General features: G+C 36.6%; 1 protein-coding gene across 6 annotated transcripts in view; it reads right to left on the bottom strand.

Annotated features, from left to right (window-relative positions):
- Positions 1-21,116, bottom strand: part of LRCH2 (leucine rich repeats and calponin homology domain containing 2) — a 113,675-nt gene that overhangs the window by 6,689 nt on the left and 85,870 nt on the right. For 2 of the 6 annotated variants that reach the window (XM_074207582.1, XM_074207584.1), the window contains 7 exons: positions 16,820-16,864; positions 15,082-15,132; positions 13,267-13,324; positions 12,368-12,480; positions 12,021-12,158; positions 11,766-11,843; positions 35-10,411 (listed from right to left, as the gene is read on the bottom strand). In XM_074207582.1, coding sequence (XP_074063683.1) covers positions 10,292-10,411; positions 11,766-11,843; positions 12,021-12,158; positions 12,368-12,480; positions 13,267-13,324; positions 15,082-15,132; positions 16,820-16,864 — 603 coding nt within the window. In that variant the 3' untranslated portion in view covers positions 35-10,291. Of the gene's footprint in view, positions 1-34; positions 10,412-11,765; positions 11,844-12,020; positions 12,159-12,367; positions 12,481-13,266; positions 13,325-15,081; positions 15,133-16,819; positions 16,865-21,116 lie in introns of those variants that run through there. The other 4 variants (XM_074207583.1, XM_074207586.1, XR_012472623.1 and 1 more) reach the window with 3 other exon arrangements.

Here is a 21,116-nt window from a genome sequence, read left to right as displayed (position 1 = left end):
AAAAATGAATGAATGAATGAAATTTCTTTAATGAACTGATAAAATTTTTCATTTACTTTTTGAGTCAACAAAACAATTTATTTGGACAAAGAAATGGATTTCTCTCATTTTGCACAACTTTTTCAAAAAATTTTTTTTCCAGGACCCCCAAAGGCATGACAATTATCTACAAAAAGTCCACAACCAGGCACCATAATAAAATCCAAATTATTCTATATCTTAGGTAGTGAGAAAATTTAGATCATTTGTACTGGCCTCAACTTCTCTGTTTCTTAATATAAAGTTGATATACCATTTTTTGGACACCAAAAGAAATGCTGAGAAGCCTTTAATGGTTGGGAAACAAAACGAAGTTTTTCTATAATTGTTTTCAAAAACAAATTCTGTGGTTCCCCTTTTCCTTGAAGACCTACATGGCTAAATCTCATTCTCCTTTTCTGATAGAACTATATACCTTGAACATAAAAGGATAACACCTAAAGTGTTCAGAAGCTTCAGAAGAAAAATTGCCCATTTTCAAGGGAAGAAAGCTTTTCTACTTAAAAGCTGTGAATAACTTGCAAACAGAAATTGATGAAGAGCATGCACTTTTATAGAGAAGCCTTGAGCCCATCTTGCTTTTAGGGTTCATTCAGACAGAAGGAATGAAAATGACAAGAAATGGAATTTTAAGACTATTTCCCTTGGAAATATCAGCATTATCAATAAAACAGAATAAAAAAGCTACTCAATACACTTTAATCCTGAACAATAAATGCTCAAAACATTAAGTGCAGAAGAAAATGGCATTTCACATTTGTATTTATGCAAAGAGACATGTATGTGTCTAGATATGCAAAAAAGCAACTGAATTAAAGTTTCTGATTTGCCTATGTTTAGCTTTTCATCATAAAAGAAAAATATAAATAAAAGTTAAAGTACAAAGTTAACAGGGCATAATTTATTCTTATATTTTAAGTTATTGGTCCTATATAAAATTCAGTTAGAAATTTAGAAACTATTGCCCTTTTAGAGAGACAGAAAGGTCGCCATTAGTAATTATATATAAATAAAAATGATAACAGTGACATTACTGAAAGAAAACTGAAAATCTCTCATACTCAATCTTCTTAGCTGGGCCAAGATCTCATAGTCTCAGAATAACCAAACTACCTGTCTGCCGTTTTCATCCTCATTTGTAAAAGGAAGGAGGAGGCTCTGACAATCTCCAAGGCCCCTTCCCAACTCTAAAACAAAACAAAATAAAGTGAATTTAGCTTGAAAGATATGGTTAAGTGATTTCTCTAATGCCTACCTTATGCTTATTGTTGACACAGACCCAGCAGATGATTAGTTACCCTTTGTGTCTGAAGAGGACCAAAATGCCACCACTACATTGAGGGTAAAGGTCCGGTGTGTCCAACTGTGGCTGATCAGACCGACATGATCTCGGTAGGCTTGACTATGGGTCAGGCACCAATAGGCCATGGGAATGTTTGGAGTGGAATTTATTCTAATTTTGTGCATCAATAACCTGGTTAGAACTAAAGGCAGCAGCCAGGCGCCACAGCAGACAGAGGGTTCCAATCCTCCCTCATCTACCTGTCTGAGCTTCTTCCTCTTTGTGTTTGAAGTGCTTAATGTTTGTTTCCTTCCTTCATAAACTGATAGCTCTCATGAGAATTATCTTCATTATCTGGTCACAGGATAGTATATGGAACTTCTCAGAGAGAACTGATTACAATTTCCCAATGCTGAAATCGAGAGGAAAGTAATATTGCCACGTGGGTTACGTATTAGAATTCAATTCTCACTACAGTATCTGGGGGTGGGGGAGGTTCTGTGTTTTGCACATACTAGGCTGTTGACTCACCAATAATATTGTGTTTTAATCATGAAACTTCTTATTTTTCTGAACAGAAATTATTCTGGATGTTCCCAAACAATGCACTTTCAGTCTTGGAGGACAAGCTGTCTTCCAAACCGATGAATTTTCTAATACCTTGGCAAGATTATTAAAGTGAGCAACTTTTCTAAAATGATCCAAATAGTTTTACAAGAAAACTTCTCAACAAACATTTAAGAAATAGCTCATCTACTTTTATTCTGTATACTTGAGGCAAAGAGAAAAACGAGATTTGATTTTAAAATAGAAGTTCTGGTTTTAAACCAGGCAATGGGAACTCAATGGCAAATGAAGCCCAGAGTGTGTAGAATAATTCTGACTAGATTCCGACTGCTGGGCTCCCCCAATGACTAATAACAGATACCCAGGAGCATACTGGTCTGTCATATCCTGACCAACTGATGACTAAGCAATGCAGAGTCATAGAATAAACTAACAGTCAGACGATGTCAGAGCTGGAACCTTAGAGACCATCTAGTATATGCCCTCCACATTCTACAGGGAAAGAAAATGAAGGCCTGAGAAATTTGCCCCAAGGACTTATTGCTAACTCTGGACAAAGTATGGGTTTTCCTGGAGAGTTTGCTTAAAGTCTGGGACCTTGGGTCAGAAATACCCAAGTTTGACACTTAATTAGCTCTACAGCCCTGGGCAAGTTTCTAACCTTTGCTTGACTTTGGTTTTCCCATCTGAAATATGGGGATAATAATAGTACCTACTTCCCAGGGTTGTTGTGAAGTTCAAATGAGGTAATAACAGTCCTATGGAGCTATACAAGTGCTAACTCTCATTAGTTTAATTTTTTAAAATTTATCCAAGACAACAGGGTTAAGTGAGTAGCCCAAGGTCAAACATCTAGGTATAATTGTCTGAGGCAGGATTTAAACTCAAGTACCCCTGACTCCAGGTCCAGTGCTCTATCCACTGTGCCACCTAGCTGCCCCCTAACTCATTATTATGAATTATCCTACCCAAATCTAACAGCCACTTCAGATCTCTTTCAAAAGAACTGATTTACAAAGCAGTTTCTTAGTAATAATCTGCTGAAAAGAAAATTGTGCAGTCTCTCTACACATCCCTCATCCCTTCTCTATCCCATTCTGCAAACCTCATCTTTCCTCAAACCTCCCGTGGCTCCCCCTGACCCCTGAGCCTTCAGCTGAGAAATGTTGCCTCATACTTGACTGAAAATATTGCTCTCTTATTATTCTCCATAAATTTCATCTTCTCTCCTCTTCCTCAGTTCCTATCCCTCAGGTGCCTTCTGCCATCCTCCTCCTCCACCCATCTCACATGAAGTGCCTTTACTCCTGAATAAGGCCAAGCCCTCTACCTGCTCAAGAGATCCTATTCCATGTATCTCCTCCAACAAAGTGTTACTCTGTCATCCCCACTCTTTCACTAATCTTCAATCTCTCTCTCTTTATTGGCTCATTCTCTATTACCTCTAAGCATTCCCTTCCACAGGGTGCTGCAGTACATAGAGTGCTGGGCCTGGAGTCAAGACCCGAGTTCAACTCCGACCTCAGGCACTTCCTAATTGTTTGTCCCTGAGCAAGTCACTTCATCATGTCTACTTCCATTTCTTCATCTGCAAAATGAGCTGGACAAAGAACTGGGCAACCTCGCCAGGGTCTTTGCCGAGACAACCCCAAAATGGGTTCACAAAAGTTGCTTTTTTTTGGTTTTAGTTTTTGCAAGAAAATAGGGGAGGGTTAAGTGACTTGCCCAAGGTCACACAGCTAAGTAAGTATTAAGTATCTTCTTAACCCCCCCTGAAGGCTTCTGACCTCATCATTCCACCAAAACTGCTCTGTCCAAAGGTATCAGTGATCTTAATTCCCAAAGCCAATGGCTGTTTCTCAGTCCTCATTCTGCCTTTTCTGCAGCCTTTGACGCTATTGACCATTCTCTTCTCAAAAATGTCTTCTCTCTAGCTTTTTGAGACCTCAGTCTTTCTCAGTGCGCATTCTGTCTGTAATGTTTCTTTTTGTCTCTTGCTGATCTTCCTCCAGATCATACTCTAACCCCTCTTAATTCTAATGCCTTCCCTCTGTTAATTATTTCCTATTTCTCCTGTCTCTACTGCTTTGCATATGTGTATATATGAATGAATTTGTTTCCATGTTGCATTGCTTTGCATGCAATGTTCTCCCATTGGATTGTAAATTCCTTAAGGGTAGCAACTGTCTTTTGCTTCTTGCTGTATCCCCAGTGCTTAGCATAGTGCCTGTCATGTAAAGTAGGAACTTAATGAATAATTATATGGACTGATTGACTGATAGAGCAATTAATTCAGCTGAGGTAGTTTTCAGTATCCCTATAAGGATGTATTATCATTATTTCCTATTTATTGAGTATTCACTCTCACTTACCTGAATAGTTCTAATGTAGTTAGTCCATAGAGACTCTGGGGGTTCTCATTCCAAATCACATACACTGTTGAGCTAACCAGACGACAGTAGCTACATCCCCCCTTCAAGATTCTGAATCTTCTTTAATGCAAACATCATCAGTACCAATCATCAGTGACAATTAATACCCCTCATTCTCATTAATACCAATAGCTAGAGACCACTATTAATTTAACCAATTAATATTAATTTGTTTTTACAAGGGATATTTACTGAAAATATAAAAATAAGATGTAAAAAAAATGTTCCCTTGAAGGTGGGGGCACATTTGCCTGCTACCATTTCAGTCCCTAGGGATACTGGGTTCCAATTTAATAAAGCTGTTATCCAACTGATTTCAATTACAAATGGATTACCCCTGAATATAGCTGCACATCCACGCCAAAACACAAAGTTTCTCTTATGGGTTGCATATCTAATGGACTGCAGATTGCCCCTGCCGGGCTAGTCCTGCACTGCTGAGCTGCTATCACATTCTGGTAAGGACTCTAGCTGTTGAACCTCCTGGGGTCCTCTCTTCCAACCTCTTGAAATTCACAAAGTCATTGTTTTAGCCAAATACTCCTTCCCCTAAGAGAACAACAACAAAAAAAAATCATTCACAAAAGAGACAGGAAAACAACTGTACCATGTGCTTGCTGGGTCCCAGAGCCCCCTTTCCACTTCAAGGTCCCCACCAGTTTGTAATCCTTCCTTGAAGGGAGCCGGGGAGAGAGATCTCTTTGACATCTTAGTACTATTTAATATGCACACTCAGTTCTGGCTCAGCAGCTAATCCAAAGGCTGCATTACAAGTAAGCAGAGAGCAAACCTTTAAGCTATACATACAATACATTCTGAAGTAGAGAGCTGGGCCTTACTCTTCCACAGCATCAGGAACTTCCAGAAGCAGGTTCACCAAACGTGTACTCCCAGGGCTGGGGCCTACTTGTCCAATGCCAGATTACACTAAAAATGTTTATGGTCATTCATTCTATTTTGTTTAGAACTAGATATTTTATGAACATTAAAATACACTTAAAATGTGTATTAAAACATAAAACAACTCATCAGAGCATCAAATCACACCATTTGCAATTTTATATTGAATATCAAAACCCTTAAAAGTAACAAGCAAACATTTTGAAACAGAAAAATTAGGGGGGGAATTTGGTAAAATAGTCTATAAGAAATCAGTGCCCCAATTCAAAATGACATGCCTTCCACTGCTCACATGACTGAAATTGATCTGAAACTAGGAAACTATCACCTCAGGTAGTATTTTGAATGATGACATTTTTATTAAAAATACCAGAAAATGGTTTCTAAAAGTCTAAATTACACATTTAAAAATCCAATTCCATGAACATGTTTTCATTAGCACACATAGCCTACACACTTTTCATCCAGATGATAGAACTGATTAAAACACATTTATTTCTAACTAGAAATGGCCAGGTTATCACAATTATAAATAGAGAAAGGAAGATTTTTATCAATGATAAATATTTTAGTATTACACAACCAATAATATACTCCCTTAAGAACCTTGGGCCTTTTCTCTCTTTGCACCATGACAGTCTAGACACAGCAAAAGTCTTCCAATGCTACTTTGCCATGTATCTGATCAGTATTAAACTAGTCGTGGCAGACTTCACAAAGAAATGAAGCATAGGTAAAAACGTTATGAATCCTGCCATATAGTATTATATAGCCATAATAATGATCTTTAAATGCAGCTATAAATAAGGTCTATTTGTGACTGAATTATTAACTTGAGATTTTCTCAACTTAGGACATTTTATAGTCAGAGACTAGGATATTTCCACAAATTATTATAAATTTTCAAAGTTCTAGAAGGAAAAGAGGCCAGAGAGAGTCCAGGTTCCAGGACTCTTTACCAGAGGCCAGAGTCCCAGAATCTCCTCTTTCCATTTGACACAAAAAGTCAGTTATTAAATTGCAAACACAGGGAATACAACTGATGTACATTAAAATTCTGTCAACTACAAGTTTTCATTTAATGAAGACCAAATTTGTTTACTAGGGTTGCGAGGTGAACCAATGGATAGAATGCTGAAGTCAAGAAGACTCATCTTCTTCATGAGTGAAAACCTGGACTCAGACATTTCCCAACTGTGTGATCCTGGGTAAATCACTTCACCCTGTTTACTTGTTCATTTATTCCTCCTCTGTAAAAATGGGCTAGAGGAGTAAATGGCAAGCCACTCCAGCAACTTAGTTATGAAAATCCCAAATGGGACGTTATACACAACTGAAAAGAATTAACAACAACCAAAATCTATTCACTAGTGAAGCAATTTCCTAAATTTGAAACTCTACATTAGACTGCCAAATAACAGGGAATACCTTTAAATTTAAATAATTTCCCTGGGAAACAATCCACTTTTCATCCAAAATTCAATTAAAGTCATCCCACATTTTTGTTCAATATTTTCTTTCACAACATGACTTACGGAAATGTTTTGCTGACTTGCCTTCTCAATGGAAAGGGGTGAAAGGAGAGAGAATTTTGGAACTCGAAACTTTAAAGATGGATGTTTAAAAATATTTTTACAAGTATCCGGGGGAAAATAACATATGAAATGAAAAAAAAAAAAAACAAAAAAAAGTTCATTCCATAAGCTTGTGATAAAACCTGGAAATAAAATTCAAGTCACTAAGTTTTTATTGGCCACACATTATTTACAATATACATTTCTAGGCAGTAGTGAAACAAAGTCCTAGCTTCTAGCTGCTACCAAGGACCTGATCAGTGGGATAGGATGGGGTAGAATTTTTTTGCTTTCAGGTAGAATTATATGAAAATGAAAAAAAGATTAAAGTTTTATTAACAAAGTCCATCAAAACTGACCCTAGGGGCAGCTAGGTGGCGCAGTGAATAAAGCACTGGCCCTGGAGTCAGGAGGACCTAAATTCAAATCCGACCTCAGACACTTAATTATTACCTAGTTATGTGACCTTGGGCAAGTCACTTAACCCCACTGCCTTGCAAAAACCAAAAAAAAATTGACACTAGTGTCACTCTTCATGTAGACTGAAACCACAGTCAGCCAACTGTATATTCAACTTTATAGAAGTTGTTTTGTGCAAAAAGGTCCTCTTATCACTGGGGCATAAGAATAAACACGCATATATACATTTGTCATTGAAATGATTCTCATGTGAAGGCTTTCTGTGTTGTCAACATTATACATACACACGGTGAGGCTCAGATTTGACACTTTCGAATATATGAACAGAAATGGAGGTATTAGAAAAAGAAAGAAAGAAATGCTGTCCCAGACTTTTATTCTTTCATTCCATTTTCTCTACCCACAGTTGATATGGGTAATTTACAATGAGCAGTTTGACAGATTCTCAATGCATGGGAAAATGGTTTAAGTTAGAGCTAGGATCTAGTACACAATTCCAAAGCTTCCAAAAGACTCAAGTAGAAAAAACTTAACATTATTTAAAGATAATGATTAACCAAACAGTAATACATTTTTACTCCTTGTTTCCATTCTACCATATCTAACATTTACGCTTCCTTGTCCCACAAAGTCTTACAGAAGTAGCAATCTACTATACTGTTATTTTAGGACACATGATAATCTATCCCCCAGGTGTCAGCAAATCCAACCAACTCCTATAATGTAAATTAATCATTCTTAATCCAGGAACTGCTGAAATAAATAGATCATAATAGAAAACATCACCAAAAACACCAACACCAAGTTTCAACACTGAAAATCCACTAAGAGAAATACATTGGAGCTTTGCTCTATTGCTATCCTAGGGGACTATGCCACAGGCCCGTCTTTCAGGCCAAACTGCCTCTTGGTATATGCAGGCAAGTAAGTAACCTCCCTGCGCAGATTATGATGGGAAGCTCCCACTTCACACTGAATTCTTCCTTTCAACAAAGAATGTTTTATCAACGTTCTAGCCTATTTTTAAAAGTAATAAATAATTACTCAGTCAATTATAAGTAATAAAGTACTAGCCTAAATGTCTTCAGGGTGAATAACATTCCTGGGATCCCACTGGAGTGCACTCATGTGAAACTTAAAATTACTTGTCAAAAATATTGTAAAAACTGGATCAAAAAGAGAATGATATGATAAAAAAGTTAAGACATTGCATGTTAATGGTTGTAATATTGGCACACTGCCAACTTCTGTATACAAATGTCACCAAGTCATTTCTTACACAAATTCATAGGTTGTCCAAGTGCTTCACACAAGGGAAGCAGTGATTGGTTACTTCACCGAGCCATCTTCAAAGTAAACTTTTTTATAGTAATTATTTCAAGATATTTCAAATAATACACTTTAATTCCTTGAGCCTTACAGCCACCAGGAGACATACTTCCTGAAGAGCATCAATTTGCTACTGGAGAAATGGAAAGACAAGACTTTTTTCTTAAGCCAAAACTCAATGGTATATGGAACTGCTACTCAGCAACTGGGGAAAAAATCAGAACCACTCATAAATCAGCTCTTAGTACACCATTATGGAGAGATTGAAACTTGGAAATCCTTTCCCCCCTTCACTTAGCCCATCCTCTCCCCCACCAAACAGAACTCTTTGAAATACCCAGGCCAAAATTTTAAATCAAATTGCATATGTATTAAGAGGTAACAAGTGCAAATAATAATAAGAAGATAAGATAAAGTACTTGGCACGGTTGTGTCAAAAGTAACAAGCCACAGTTTTCTATGGGGAAAAAAGCCAAAATTTGGCAAATTTTTCAGCTCTCTCTGACTGCTGTCACCTTGAAATTAGCCACCTCTAAATTAAAGTAGATTTTTACGCTAAATTCATGAAAGCCTTCCAGCTGTGACTTTCCTCATTGGCCCACTGGCTGCAATGGCAAATCTAGGGCCTAGAAGCAGATCACCCCCACAGCACAAAGCGCAAACATGAATATGCTCAAATGGTATGGCCTTGAACACTGTAAGGTAGCAAACTGTTGTCCTGTATTTTAAATTACATATGAAGATCACTGCTGCTAGACAGATGTGTCGTGAAGCCAGGAAGGATGTGATAACAAGTCTGAAAGTTAAGATTGTAAACCTGAGATTTTGGCAGTTGTATTAAAATATGCCCGATAAGCAATATTTCCCTAGTTCTCAAATACCTCACTGTTACATGTATCCTCTTTTCACTAGAATATGAAATAAAATACGACTCAAGTTATAGTACATTTTAAAAGATCATTAAGTTTTGCAAAATTAAATAGTATAAATAAACATGACACATATTATTTTTGACAACATGAAATAACTAAAAAATAGTGTGCAAGAAAACGTCGTGAGGCACATTTCCATCCTCACGCATCACTGGCCTGACAGAAAACTAGGAAAATATCAGAAAAGTTCCAATGAACACATCCATACATAGAGAAATTCCAAAAAGGTTTAAGACTCTAAGAGTCATCAATTACACAGGCACTTCCCATGTAAACAGTCTCCAGCACAACTGAAACTGTGTTGGCACCAACCTAGCAGATTAAAAGAATCGGGCTAGAAGCCTTTTTGGCCGATTCTTTGTTCTGTGTAGGTATTTAAACTCCTTAAAGACTGGAGAATTTGTGAAGCATAAAAATTATATTTGAGTATAATTAAGAACTCAAATATAGGACTATTTGGAATTAGTAAACATGGATTAATTTATCTGATATCTACCATTATGTGGAGATTTCAAAATAGGCAAGATACATTTTTCAATTTATCAATAATCTAGTTTTTTTAAAAAATCATCAAGTATTACTGACTTAGTTAAAAGAATTTGAGTATATGAGAAACTATTTTATGAATTTCATTTTGAAAGGAGCTTAATTACTTAAGCTTTGATTTGATGTCAATGTTATCTACATAATAAAACAAAAACACAGAGCTAGACAAAACCATTTGGATTGGCCATTCTCGGTCAGAAAATTGAGGTGCTTCAAATGAGTACAAATAAATAAAACTAGGCTTGTTTTGTATAACTGTTTCCAGTCATGTCAGGCTGCAGACAGTTGAGATGCCTTTGTAGTGGGCAGCTCCAGAAGAGCTTGAACTGTGACACCAACTTTCACCAGGCCTCTTTCTTCCAAAATATGATGTGGCAGGCAGAGTCTTTCCTGGAAAACAAAAAGGGCCACATGTGAGCTCCAGGCCATAGTTTTTGAATGACACAGCTGAATTCTAGTACCTCGGCAAGAGTACTGAGTGACAGGTCTGATTAAGAGAACATTTGTTTTAAGATCAATTTACTTTGTTTGAATAAAGTATATAAACATGGACAAGGTGAACAACTTTGTCTAGTAGATGTTATTATGAAACTGGATTGAATAAATGATGGCCAAGGATGGAAGTTGATGATTGATAAAAGTTGATAAATGGGCACTGTGAAGTATTGGTCATTTTTATTCCCTTCAATAACTTTAATATTTCCTCTATAAAGTTTTATCTTGAAATATGAAACAAGAACTGACAAAGGCAAATTTCAGCCCAACACAACCCAGTCAAAAATATCCCTCCTATCATTCAACATGTGGAGAGTAATTTTGTTAAATAAAATATTATTCCATTTTCATGTTTTCAAATTAATTTTTGGTAAGAATAGCTAAGGAAGAATTCTCTGTTTTCAAAATAAACTGTATGGCCTTAGTTTTAAAATGAAAATGAAAACATCAAAATGAAAAAGGCGATGTAAAGAGTAAACAGTGAGTTAGAAAAATATTCTCAGTTCAGAAAATAGGAAATACAAATTCAAAACAACATGAATCTTTTACAGAAATAAACAGTAAGCAGTAAAGAGAAAAAACAAAAATTCCTCACTACCACCACTAGAATTTTAAATACATCCAATATGGGACATAACAGAAAAGGTTTTTTAAAATTAAAAAATTACGACTAATTTAAAAACTAGAGAACAATATGGTTCAGTGGAATGTGTACTCTATTTGAGTAAGTTCTGAGTACAAATCCTAACTCTGTCACTTAAGCTCTCCAGGCCTCAGCTTCCCCTTCTGTAAAATGAGGCAATCTAACCAAGCAGCCTCTGAAGCCCTCTCCAGTTCTAGAGCTTTGATCCAATGAAAATAAGATAATAACACAACTTAAATTTGCATTCTTTTCTGATAGAATGGGGCTCTTTCATATTCAATTCCACTACAGACAAAACTTAACTTAGGCCTACATTTGCTGTACTCTTTAATGGACCCAAATCTATTACAGCCAGCTCCTCCAATAATACTAGAAGCCTTTCTCACATTCTGGTAATTGAACCTTATGTTTTACAAGAACAATTTGATAGTGTCATATTTTACTTATGCTTTAGATCTTGCTTTACTTAAGCAGGTTTCTGCTCTGAATTCTTTAAATCCTTTATTTGCTAGTAGGTACCATGGGAACCTTCACAGTATGAGGAGGACTTTAGTGAGTGTGCAGGGGATGATTTTAGCGACAACATTTAAAACCAATTATAATTACCTGCGAGACACCCAATTTTTTACAAGCATCAAGAAAGTTCTCTACATTTCTTCGACATTTTGCCATGCTTAGCTTAGGCTGTAAAGAGAAGGATTTCATGAGTCATCAAATTTTTCATTAGCTAGAGATCAAAAACTTTATACGACAGAAAAGAGCCTGAATAGAAACTAAATAAATGAAAATATTATTCATACCCATGGACTTCTAAATTTATAACTGACTTGTTAAACTTCATTTGGTAAGTAAGGGACTTACCACTGCTGGTGATGGTACATGAATACTAGCTACAGAGCGTGGCCTTATGTGATTGGCTAAATGGCAAAGAACTACTCCATCCATTAATGCCGCTCCAATGTCATCAGGCAAAATCACTTTTAACCTCGATTCAAGATTCTAGTTGAAAAAGGAAGAGAAGATGTGAGGTGCAAATAGTTCATAGCTTTAAAAACAACTGGTATGCCTAAATTACAATTCATTCTACAATCAACATATTTTGAAGGACATTCCTTCTTTGAAAATCCAATTAACCTCATTTCCGCAATTAACAACTGAAATCTGACTCCATTTCTGCACAGCAAATCAAAGCCAACAGTTTAACTCACATTCCGAAGTTGTCGTATCTGTTCCCTTTCCTCCCTTAAATGTTCCATCTTTCTTCTCATTGTAAATCCAGGATCTGCTGCCCCATATTCCTGGCGAGATGACCGGCTGAAAGCTATGAAAACCAGACATTTGCTCACTTTTAACATAGGCAGTGAAAATGATGAAAGAAAAACACCAACCCTACCCTGGCAAAAGAGGCAGAATGAAAAGGAATCCGTGCAAAATTAAGTCACATGTATGAGTGTTGTGTGTGTGTATGTGTGTTTCAGTTTCCTCACCACTACATCGAGACATATGACAACACAATAAGACAACAGAGTAAAAAGCTACTCATCTGCATAACTGAGAACAAGAGGACTAAAGCAAGCATGCAAGTGTTTGGGGATTCCCGCATGTGTTCTGATCTGAAAATAAGTTGTTTGATTTTGGCTACCTGACTTGAAAACAATGACACTGAATACAATTCAGACTTTCATTCTCTCATTATCCTTGAAGGTCAGTATACTTATTCAGAAATAAGGACAGTGATTCGAGATCTTGCTAAGGCACCTGATGCATTTTCTGTGGGGCTTACCAGCATAACGGCATGCCAAACTTTGAAACAGACTTGGGTCTACTGGCATAAGTGGTCATTTTAAGAATAGTGCCAGTAGGATAGAAATAAGACTCCAGTACCTCTAAGACAAAAAGCTGAAGCATTTGGGAGCTTGACAGGGAAGAGTTCGAAGAAAGAAATGGAGAAGAGGAATTAGAAAGACAAAGTCAAGAGAAAATTCTTTTTCAGGAGGGAAGAAAGAAACTACATAGATCCAACAGCTTTGAGCTGAGTGTCATTTCATTTGCAAACTCGAGTTTACACATAACCTCGGAGACATTGAATTTAGAGAACATATTTTACCTGATCTAGGCTTCAAGCCAAATGGACCGTGTGAATAACTGTCAGTTCTGTCATAATCCTACAAATGAGAACAAACCGATATAACCTATTGGCGTTCACAATCACCAAGCTAGTTGTTCACATCTGCACCCTTCTTTTGCCATACTCATTCTCCCGCTAATAATTCCCCTCTATGTAGGAGAAATTTGTGCTTCAAATTAAGTGGATAAAGCAGATACCAATCACTATTTATCTTCTAACTGGCTAAACACTTAAGTTTTTGTGTATGTCTCACCAGGCAACAAAGTGAAGAAAAGGCAGAGGCAATAATCATAAAAGATAGGAAATAAAAAGATAGGATTTGGGGAAATAAGAGTGGGATTAAAGTCTCAGAAAAATCAAAGCAGCTCTACAATGAGGCTCAATAATTCAACAGAAAAATTAAGTAGTCAGCAACATTTATTGATTATCTATCAGGAGAAGAATTTATAATAGGGTGGCAGATTACACCCAACAAATCCTTAAATTCTCACTAGTAGGACCTGCAGGACAAATTTTAATCTGTTTTCAGGCTTATGGGTGAACTTTAGATTTCAAAGCCCTTCTCTATAAATTTCATTTGATTATCATAACAACTCCATGAGGTAGGTAAAGCAAATACAATTATCTCCATTTTATAACCAAAACTGAGGCTCTCAGAATTCTCCACGAACTCTCAAATATTAAGCATTAAGTAGTCTTCCCCATACTGCTATGTTCCTTATTGGTTCTGATTATCAATGCTAAAGATGTATATACAGCAATAAATGCAGAAAAATTATATGGAATCCTAGATATGTTACTTCAATCACCCAAATGTAAAAAATTTCTGAAAATTATGTGTATCATTTCTTCATACATATTTCCCAAATGATTTCCCCAGTCGCATTTAAAATCCTTAGCAAAATATTAATATATAAAGCAGCTAAGCAAATAAAACAGAAGGAAAAAGTCTGCCTCTTTTAAGTAAAAATAAAAAACATCACCCTCTCATGTCTATACAATTAAGTAATATAATCAGTACTAAAACAAAATGAAGGACTGCATCATTTTCCAGTGAATCTATCCACCAGGAAATGACTGTTCCAGTTAAGCTCTAACCTCTCTATATAACTGCAGAATCAGAAAAAGATTCTAGAATTTGAGCTAGGAAAGAGCTCAAAGGCTGTTCAGTCCAAACCTCTCATTTTATAGAAAAGTATATTGAGGCACATAGAAAGGGACTTGGCCAAGGCCACACACATTAGTTGAGCTGGGACATGAGTCCAGTCCCAGTGTTGTCACCATGTCCTGCTATCTCACGATCATCTGCTTAACTGTTCACAAGGCCAGGAAAAGTTTTACAATGAAAAAGAAAGTCCAAGTGGGAAGAAACTGTTAGATTGTGAGTTTCTCACAAACTGTTAACAGCTGCCTTAAAACTCATAATTTGTTTTCAAACAATGAAAAGCTGGGAAAAGTCATTTAGATGGTACATTATTTTTTCTAGTAAATATGTATAAAGTTCTTTCTCAATAATAATGCATGGATATCAAACTCAAAGATCAAGAATGAGCATAGAAAAGGCAATATTGTTCACTTTTAATGTATTACTTCCCATGAGTAAAAAAAGCAACAGCAATAACCCAGGGTTAACCAATGACGTTGTACAAAAGATGAGCATGGAATGAAGATGTCAGGAAGAGCAGAAGGAGCTCTGCATACACATACATACACTCGCACAAACACGCACATACACACACAGACACACACACACACACACACACACACACACACGCGCAGAAACAGAACATGTACCTCAGATGATACTGGAGACTGTGGGGACACATTAGCATTATCACTGTCTTGCTAAAATAAGAGATAAAAATATGAAACAGAGAAATTAAAACATATGAATGACAATCTCACAAGACATACAAGAAGTTAAAACTTGTTTTAATAGACTAAGTCTGTCACTGAACTTTCTCATCTGCTACAGGCTATATGAGGGAGACTATTTATATAGACCACATATGAAAACCTTTTAAGATATGAATGGAAAATATTCCTTTGCTAGGATTACTTCCTGATGAGAAACGACAAAGAAATGCCACCATCCTCCTGGGATACTTATGGCTGGCCAGCAGCAATTTGACCAGCTAAAGTAACTGGGGCCTGTACTGGGATAATTACTCAGCAAGCTTTGATCTTAAATGATGTTAAGTCCCCTATTTTTTTTGTCTGTCCTCTCTCAAGTCAATTCAGCATTGAACTGACCACTACTGCTCAATGAGACAGAAGGCCTGGCCTTCAAGTAAAACCTTCAGTCTTAAATTCTGTCAAATAATCAGCATCCTCCATCCCCTTAATATCTTATCTCCAATAGGCAACTAATGTCCCTAATTCCCCAGAATCATGACTGTCTCTTTAGTGCAATACCCCCCATTATTTGTCCTACTAAAAATTTCCCAGGGAGGTCATGGGAAGAAATAGGGTGTCTAGGCTGGAGAAAGAAAAACAAGACTACTGGGCCACTTCCTGACTTCTCCCATCTCTGGGCCAACTTCCTATAGGAACACCAATGTCAGCATTTCCTGTCACATGAATTAGCTGTTTGTGTCCCTTCCTCCCACCCTCAGTCACCACTTATGAATCTAAATTATTGATTATAAGAGTTTCTTCACAAGTTTGTCTATTGCTTTAATTCCATTGTGGTTCTAAATCAAAGAGAATGCCGGGAACAGTACAAGTTAAGATTTGTAAATTCTCAGGATTTATAAATAAACTTCTTATCTTTGACCTATTACTGAGAACTTGAGATTTAAATCATTGTCAATAAGACTAAAATAAAGGAAGATAAGGCCAAAATTCATGATGAATATATGAAGGCAACAAAAAACAAATGTTGATAAAATCACTGACAATATGGTGATGATTTTACAGTTTTAGACCAGTGTATACTATAGAAGTTACATGACAAAACAGAGTGCTATCAATTTTTTAAATCTCTACTATGGACTAAAAAATAACCCCAGTGTAGCATCTGGAGAGACAGTCTAGTCAATAATACTTGGGTTCAAGTGCTGCCAACACGTAATAGCAATGTAACCATGGGGGGAAAGATCACTTTCACCTTTCAGGGCGGGCAACTCTGTAAGACACGACATCAGGGGTTCTTTGCCTTTTTGATGTCATGGACTCTAGACAATCTGATGAAGTCCATGAACCTCTGCTCAGAATAATAGGTTTTCAGAAGATTTATAAATGAAGGAAATGGTGAATTTCAGTTAGAACTGAGTGAAAACTAAAACTTATTTTTTTTCATCCAAGTATAAGGACCCCCCCCCGAAATCAATCCACAGACTCCTTAAGGAACCCCAGGATAGGACCTTTGGCACTGTCATAGACAGCTGCCAAAGTTGAAGAAAGTTGTCATATAAGGAGTTTTCCACATCACAAGTTTGCCCCCCAAAAAAGTGGGAAGAGGCCATAAGTATTGTAGAGATAAGAGACAGGAAGACAAAATAATTCCAATAATTGCTAATTGTCTTCTTACCTCATCATGTTCATTTCCACTTGAATTCTTCCTTGAGGATTTATACTGCAAAACATTTGAAAAGAAAAAGTGATTTTTTTCCTTTGTCATAGCATTCAATTCAAATCAAATTCAATAAAATTTGAAATATTAAAGTAGCCCAGAACTCATACTTCTTACCTTTTCTAGGCTACTGAATTTTATAGCCAGTAGATTTATTTATATTTTGATGCTTCCAAAAAAACAGTCAAAAAAGGTGGTGGGTATAAAAGTATCTATAATTCTGAAGTCAATTTTGCAATGGTAACACCCATCTCCTAAACCAACTAATGCTTCCTTTGGTGTCAGTGGTATCATTGTCCATCGCCCAATCTTGAGATCACACACTCATCTGCATTTCTTCTCTTTTCTTTATCCCCTATTTTTGTAGCCTAGACCTGTCAATTCTTCTCTGAACTATCCCTTAGATATGGGTCTTCTCCTTCATTCCATTGCCAAGACCATAACACAGAACCTCATTACATCAGGATTGAGGCACTGTAATACCCTTCTCTTAAGGGGACTTCCTAATTCCATTGTCTCCCACTACCAATTCACTCTATAGATCACAAGCAGATTCTAGAGTGCCAACACAGCACAAAAAAATGGTAGGCCTGAAGTAATGAAGACCTACGGTCAAATCCTAACCTAGATGGTTTTTGTGATTGTAAACAAATCACTTAACTTCTGTGATCCTCAGCTTCCTCATCTGTAAAAATAATATGTGCTCATTGTTCATAATACTTGCAATATCATAGGGTTGTTATGAGATCCAAATATGAGAAACAAATGCAAAACTTAAAGCCCAACAGAAACTTCCATTTTTCTTTCTAGAGAAGTAGATTCCTTCACTATTATCTACACAGATCATATTCTTCCCTGATTATGTACTCAAGTTGTTGCCTTCACCTTACAAATCCATCAAGTGGTCCAAATTTGGCTGCCTCTGCTTGGCATTCCCCATATGCCCCTGCCTCTGCTGCTCTGCCCCTTCCTTCTCTATGGGTTGTCCCCACCTGAATACAGTCATTTTAGCAACATTTAAGATAGGGCCTTGCATTGTTCTCTCTGTTTCAAGCTCCCTCATCTTGTTTCCCCAAGACCAAGGTCCTAGATGCAGAAACAATGATTCCACCAACTAGCAGAGTCCAAGACCCAGAAAATGCTCCAAAAACCAATCTGAGTGTATTGGTCTACATTTAAAATACAATAAAGTCTTATTGTCAAGACTTGTATAATCCAAGATATAAAATACCTTTTACAAGGGTTGACCTCTGCCAAGCAAGCCCATTTTTCAGAAAAGGTACAAATTAGTAATAAGATGTATTGTAGGAAAGGGTGCTCAAGATATTTAAAAGGACAAACTACTACAACTTGAATAAACTAACTACTAGGTACTGTCAGCTACCTAGGAAAATGCCACAGAAGCACCCATTTACAACAAAAATTTGGCCATAAACACTGATGTAATTGGACTCTTTCAAGAAACCTAAATTAATCATTTTTGTGGATAAAATCATTGGTAAAGAGAGCTAAAGATACCAGAAAGGTTCTCAAACTAGTCTTCTCTCTAAAAGAAAAAGCTTCAGAAGCTCTTCCTAAGACTTAGAATTTCATAACTGGTAGGAAAATTGCTTTGAGACATAGGTCTCAAATACTGGCCTTTTGTTATTGTTGCAGTTGCTAATACAAGCCTCTAAGATATAAAAACAAATAGGCAAACACTGAGTGAATTTGCATTATAAAGTGCTCATAGGAAGAAACTCTTGTTCAGATCCTTTCTATTAGGTTCATCAGAAGGAAAAAGATTTGTTTTCTTTAAGAAAACCTTTTAGCAAGATACTTCAAAAGCATAATTACTAGTAGATAGGGATTTATGACATGTAAAGTTGTATTCAGTAATTGTTTTCCATGTTAGCTATTGATGAAGGAAGGAAGAAGATGGAAACTGAGGAGAGGGAGTAGTTGGAAAGACACATGTGATGAGCAAATTAGCAATTTCCCACCTGGGGGAAAAAGTCAGAGGGTGATTAATACAGGACAGTCATGTTCCTTTGACATTGGGTTTTAAGTTTTGGTTCATTGTAAGATGACTTCCCTGCCAAGCATCAGGCCAAGCCCAGTAACTTAACCAGAAGAAGATCCAGGAGCAAAAAAAAAAAAAAAAAGAAGGTAAGGTTCAAAGTAAAAAGTATGGATTGGGCAAAGGAACCCCTCGTTCCTGAATTCCTAATCATGCATGCAGGCCTAATCTTTCTCCTGACATTGGGTTAGATTGGTGAGTGTGTCATCCAGGTCAGGGAAGAGGGGCAGAAGGGAAGTAGGAGGGAGGATCTTGTATTATTTTTCTTAATATGCTGTTTTGAAAGGGCATTCATTCTTTGAACACCTTCACACATGAAGCTGAATTGGTTTATTCTGAACACCCCCAGGATACCACTTAATGCACTGCAGCAAAACTGGGGTTACCCCAAACTAGGTACACTAGTTCTAAGAGAGCTGATTTCCTCTTTTAATCTAGCATCAACTGATGGCGATTTCATTGCTCCCAGCAATCATCAGGAAAAGTCTATTCAATACTTAATTGACACCAATGGTGGCAGATTCAGCCTCTTGGGGAAAACTCCCTTAGAAGAATAACTTTATTAACACTTGCTTAGAGCTGGGAAAACCATGAAGTCCTAGTAGCCTAACAGTATTGATTTTTGACCAAGCAGAAAGAAGTTTCCAGATATATTTCATCAAGTTACAGAAACAAAATAACTCCAAAAGAGGCATCACTCAGCCGAGTGATGTTTCCTCTTAGATCTAAAATCTCTCTTTAGAGTACCAAAAATCACTATTTAATGAAATACAAATTCAGATTAAGTTCAATAATAGATCCTGTAAAAAGTCTTCCCAATTCTCAGGAAACTGAAAAAGAAAAGAGAATGTCTACCTTTTTCTTCCTTTTCTTTCACTGAAAGACTCTGGATAACCAAAAAGTATTTTAAGTATGAAAACAAAATCAGTTATGAATAATTCTGAATTAATTTAATGTAAAGCCTGCGAATTACAGGGTAAATCTCTTTGAAACATGCTTATACTGACATCTTGTGACTAGTAAGGAACACTGCAAATCCCTCTGCTAACCAACAAATTTAAACACAGTAAAACCTCACTAAGTTTGGATTCCATGACTAGAAACTTGTGTTCATTTGATACAAACGGAGTATGAACAAAGCTGAAAATGATTCTACAAGGAAAAAATGAGTCTTTAAAAAAAGAACCAAAATCTGTGGGGCCAGTCATCAATTAGGGAGTGACCAAGCAAATTATAACATATGAATGTAACTGAATATTTTTATAAGAAAGAGGCTATTGCATAGAATCCTGGGAGTTTTGAACTGAGTGTAAAACAGCAGTGCCAGGTAAACAATTTACACAAGGTCAACATAAATATATAAAAAATTATTTTAAAAAACCAGCTTTGAAAGCCTTATGTATTCTCAACAAAACAACCAGCTACATTTCCAAAGGACCTCAGATGAAATCCATCTACTGGCAGAGAAGTAATGATGGCCCCAAGGGACAAAAAGCAATGCACCTTTTGGGGTATGACCACCATGAGAACTTGTTTTGCTTGACAATGTTTGTTTGCACAAGAATTCCTAGTCTCAGCTTTTTAATTAGGGGGAAGAACTGGGTTCACACTCCTACCAAAGAGATGTACATTGAAACTTTTTTAAATGCACACAAGAAATTGGGAGGATTAGCCAAGCAGGGACAGTTTGGAAAGTAATGTGTATAATTTATTATATACTTAAAAATCAAAGCCTCATGAAGTAGAAATTCATGATTTTATATAAAATCCTATTTTGGGGTCCAATTGTTTTTGGAAATGTATTTGATTGGACCGTTTATTCAAAACTTAAAAATAAAATTAACATATCAAATGCACTGTGATGGCAGAGACCAATTGAATTCAACAAATGTCTTCTAATGATAACTATACTCCCAGATTATGCCCAAACCCTCTTGTCTCCCTAAACTCTCTTTCTTAATGACTTTTTTTAACTTCCATGGATTTAATTGTCATCTCTATAGAAAGAACTCCAAGAAACATAGCACCTGTCCCTAGCATCTCTCCTAGGCTCTAAGCCTTCATCACAAACTAACTCTTGGACATTGTTTTTTGGATTTTTTTTGGGGGGGGGTTACAAGGCAATGGGATTCAGTGACTTGGCCAAGGCCACACAGCTAGGTAATTGTGAAGTGTCTGAGGCTGAATTTGAACTCA

Source organism: Macrotis lagotis, chromosome X (assembly GCF_037893015.1).
Source record: "Macrotis lagotis isolate mMagLag1 chromosome X, bilby.v1.9.chrom.fasta, whole genome shotgun sequence".
Lineage (NCBI taxonomy): Eukaryota > Metazoa > Chordata > Mammalia > Peramelemorphia > Peramelidae > Macrotis > Macrotis lagotis.
The sequence above is the reverse complement of the archived record's forward strand: the minus strand, read 5'-3'. Positions and strand labels throughout refer to the sequence as shown.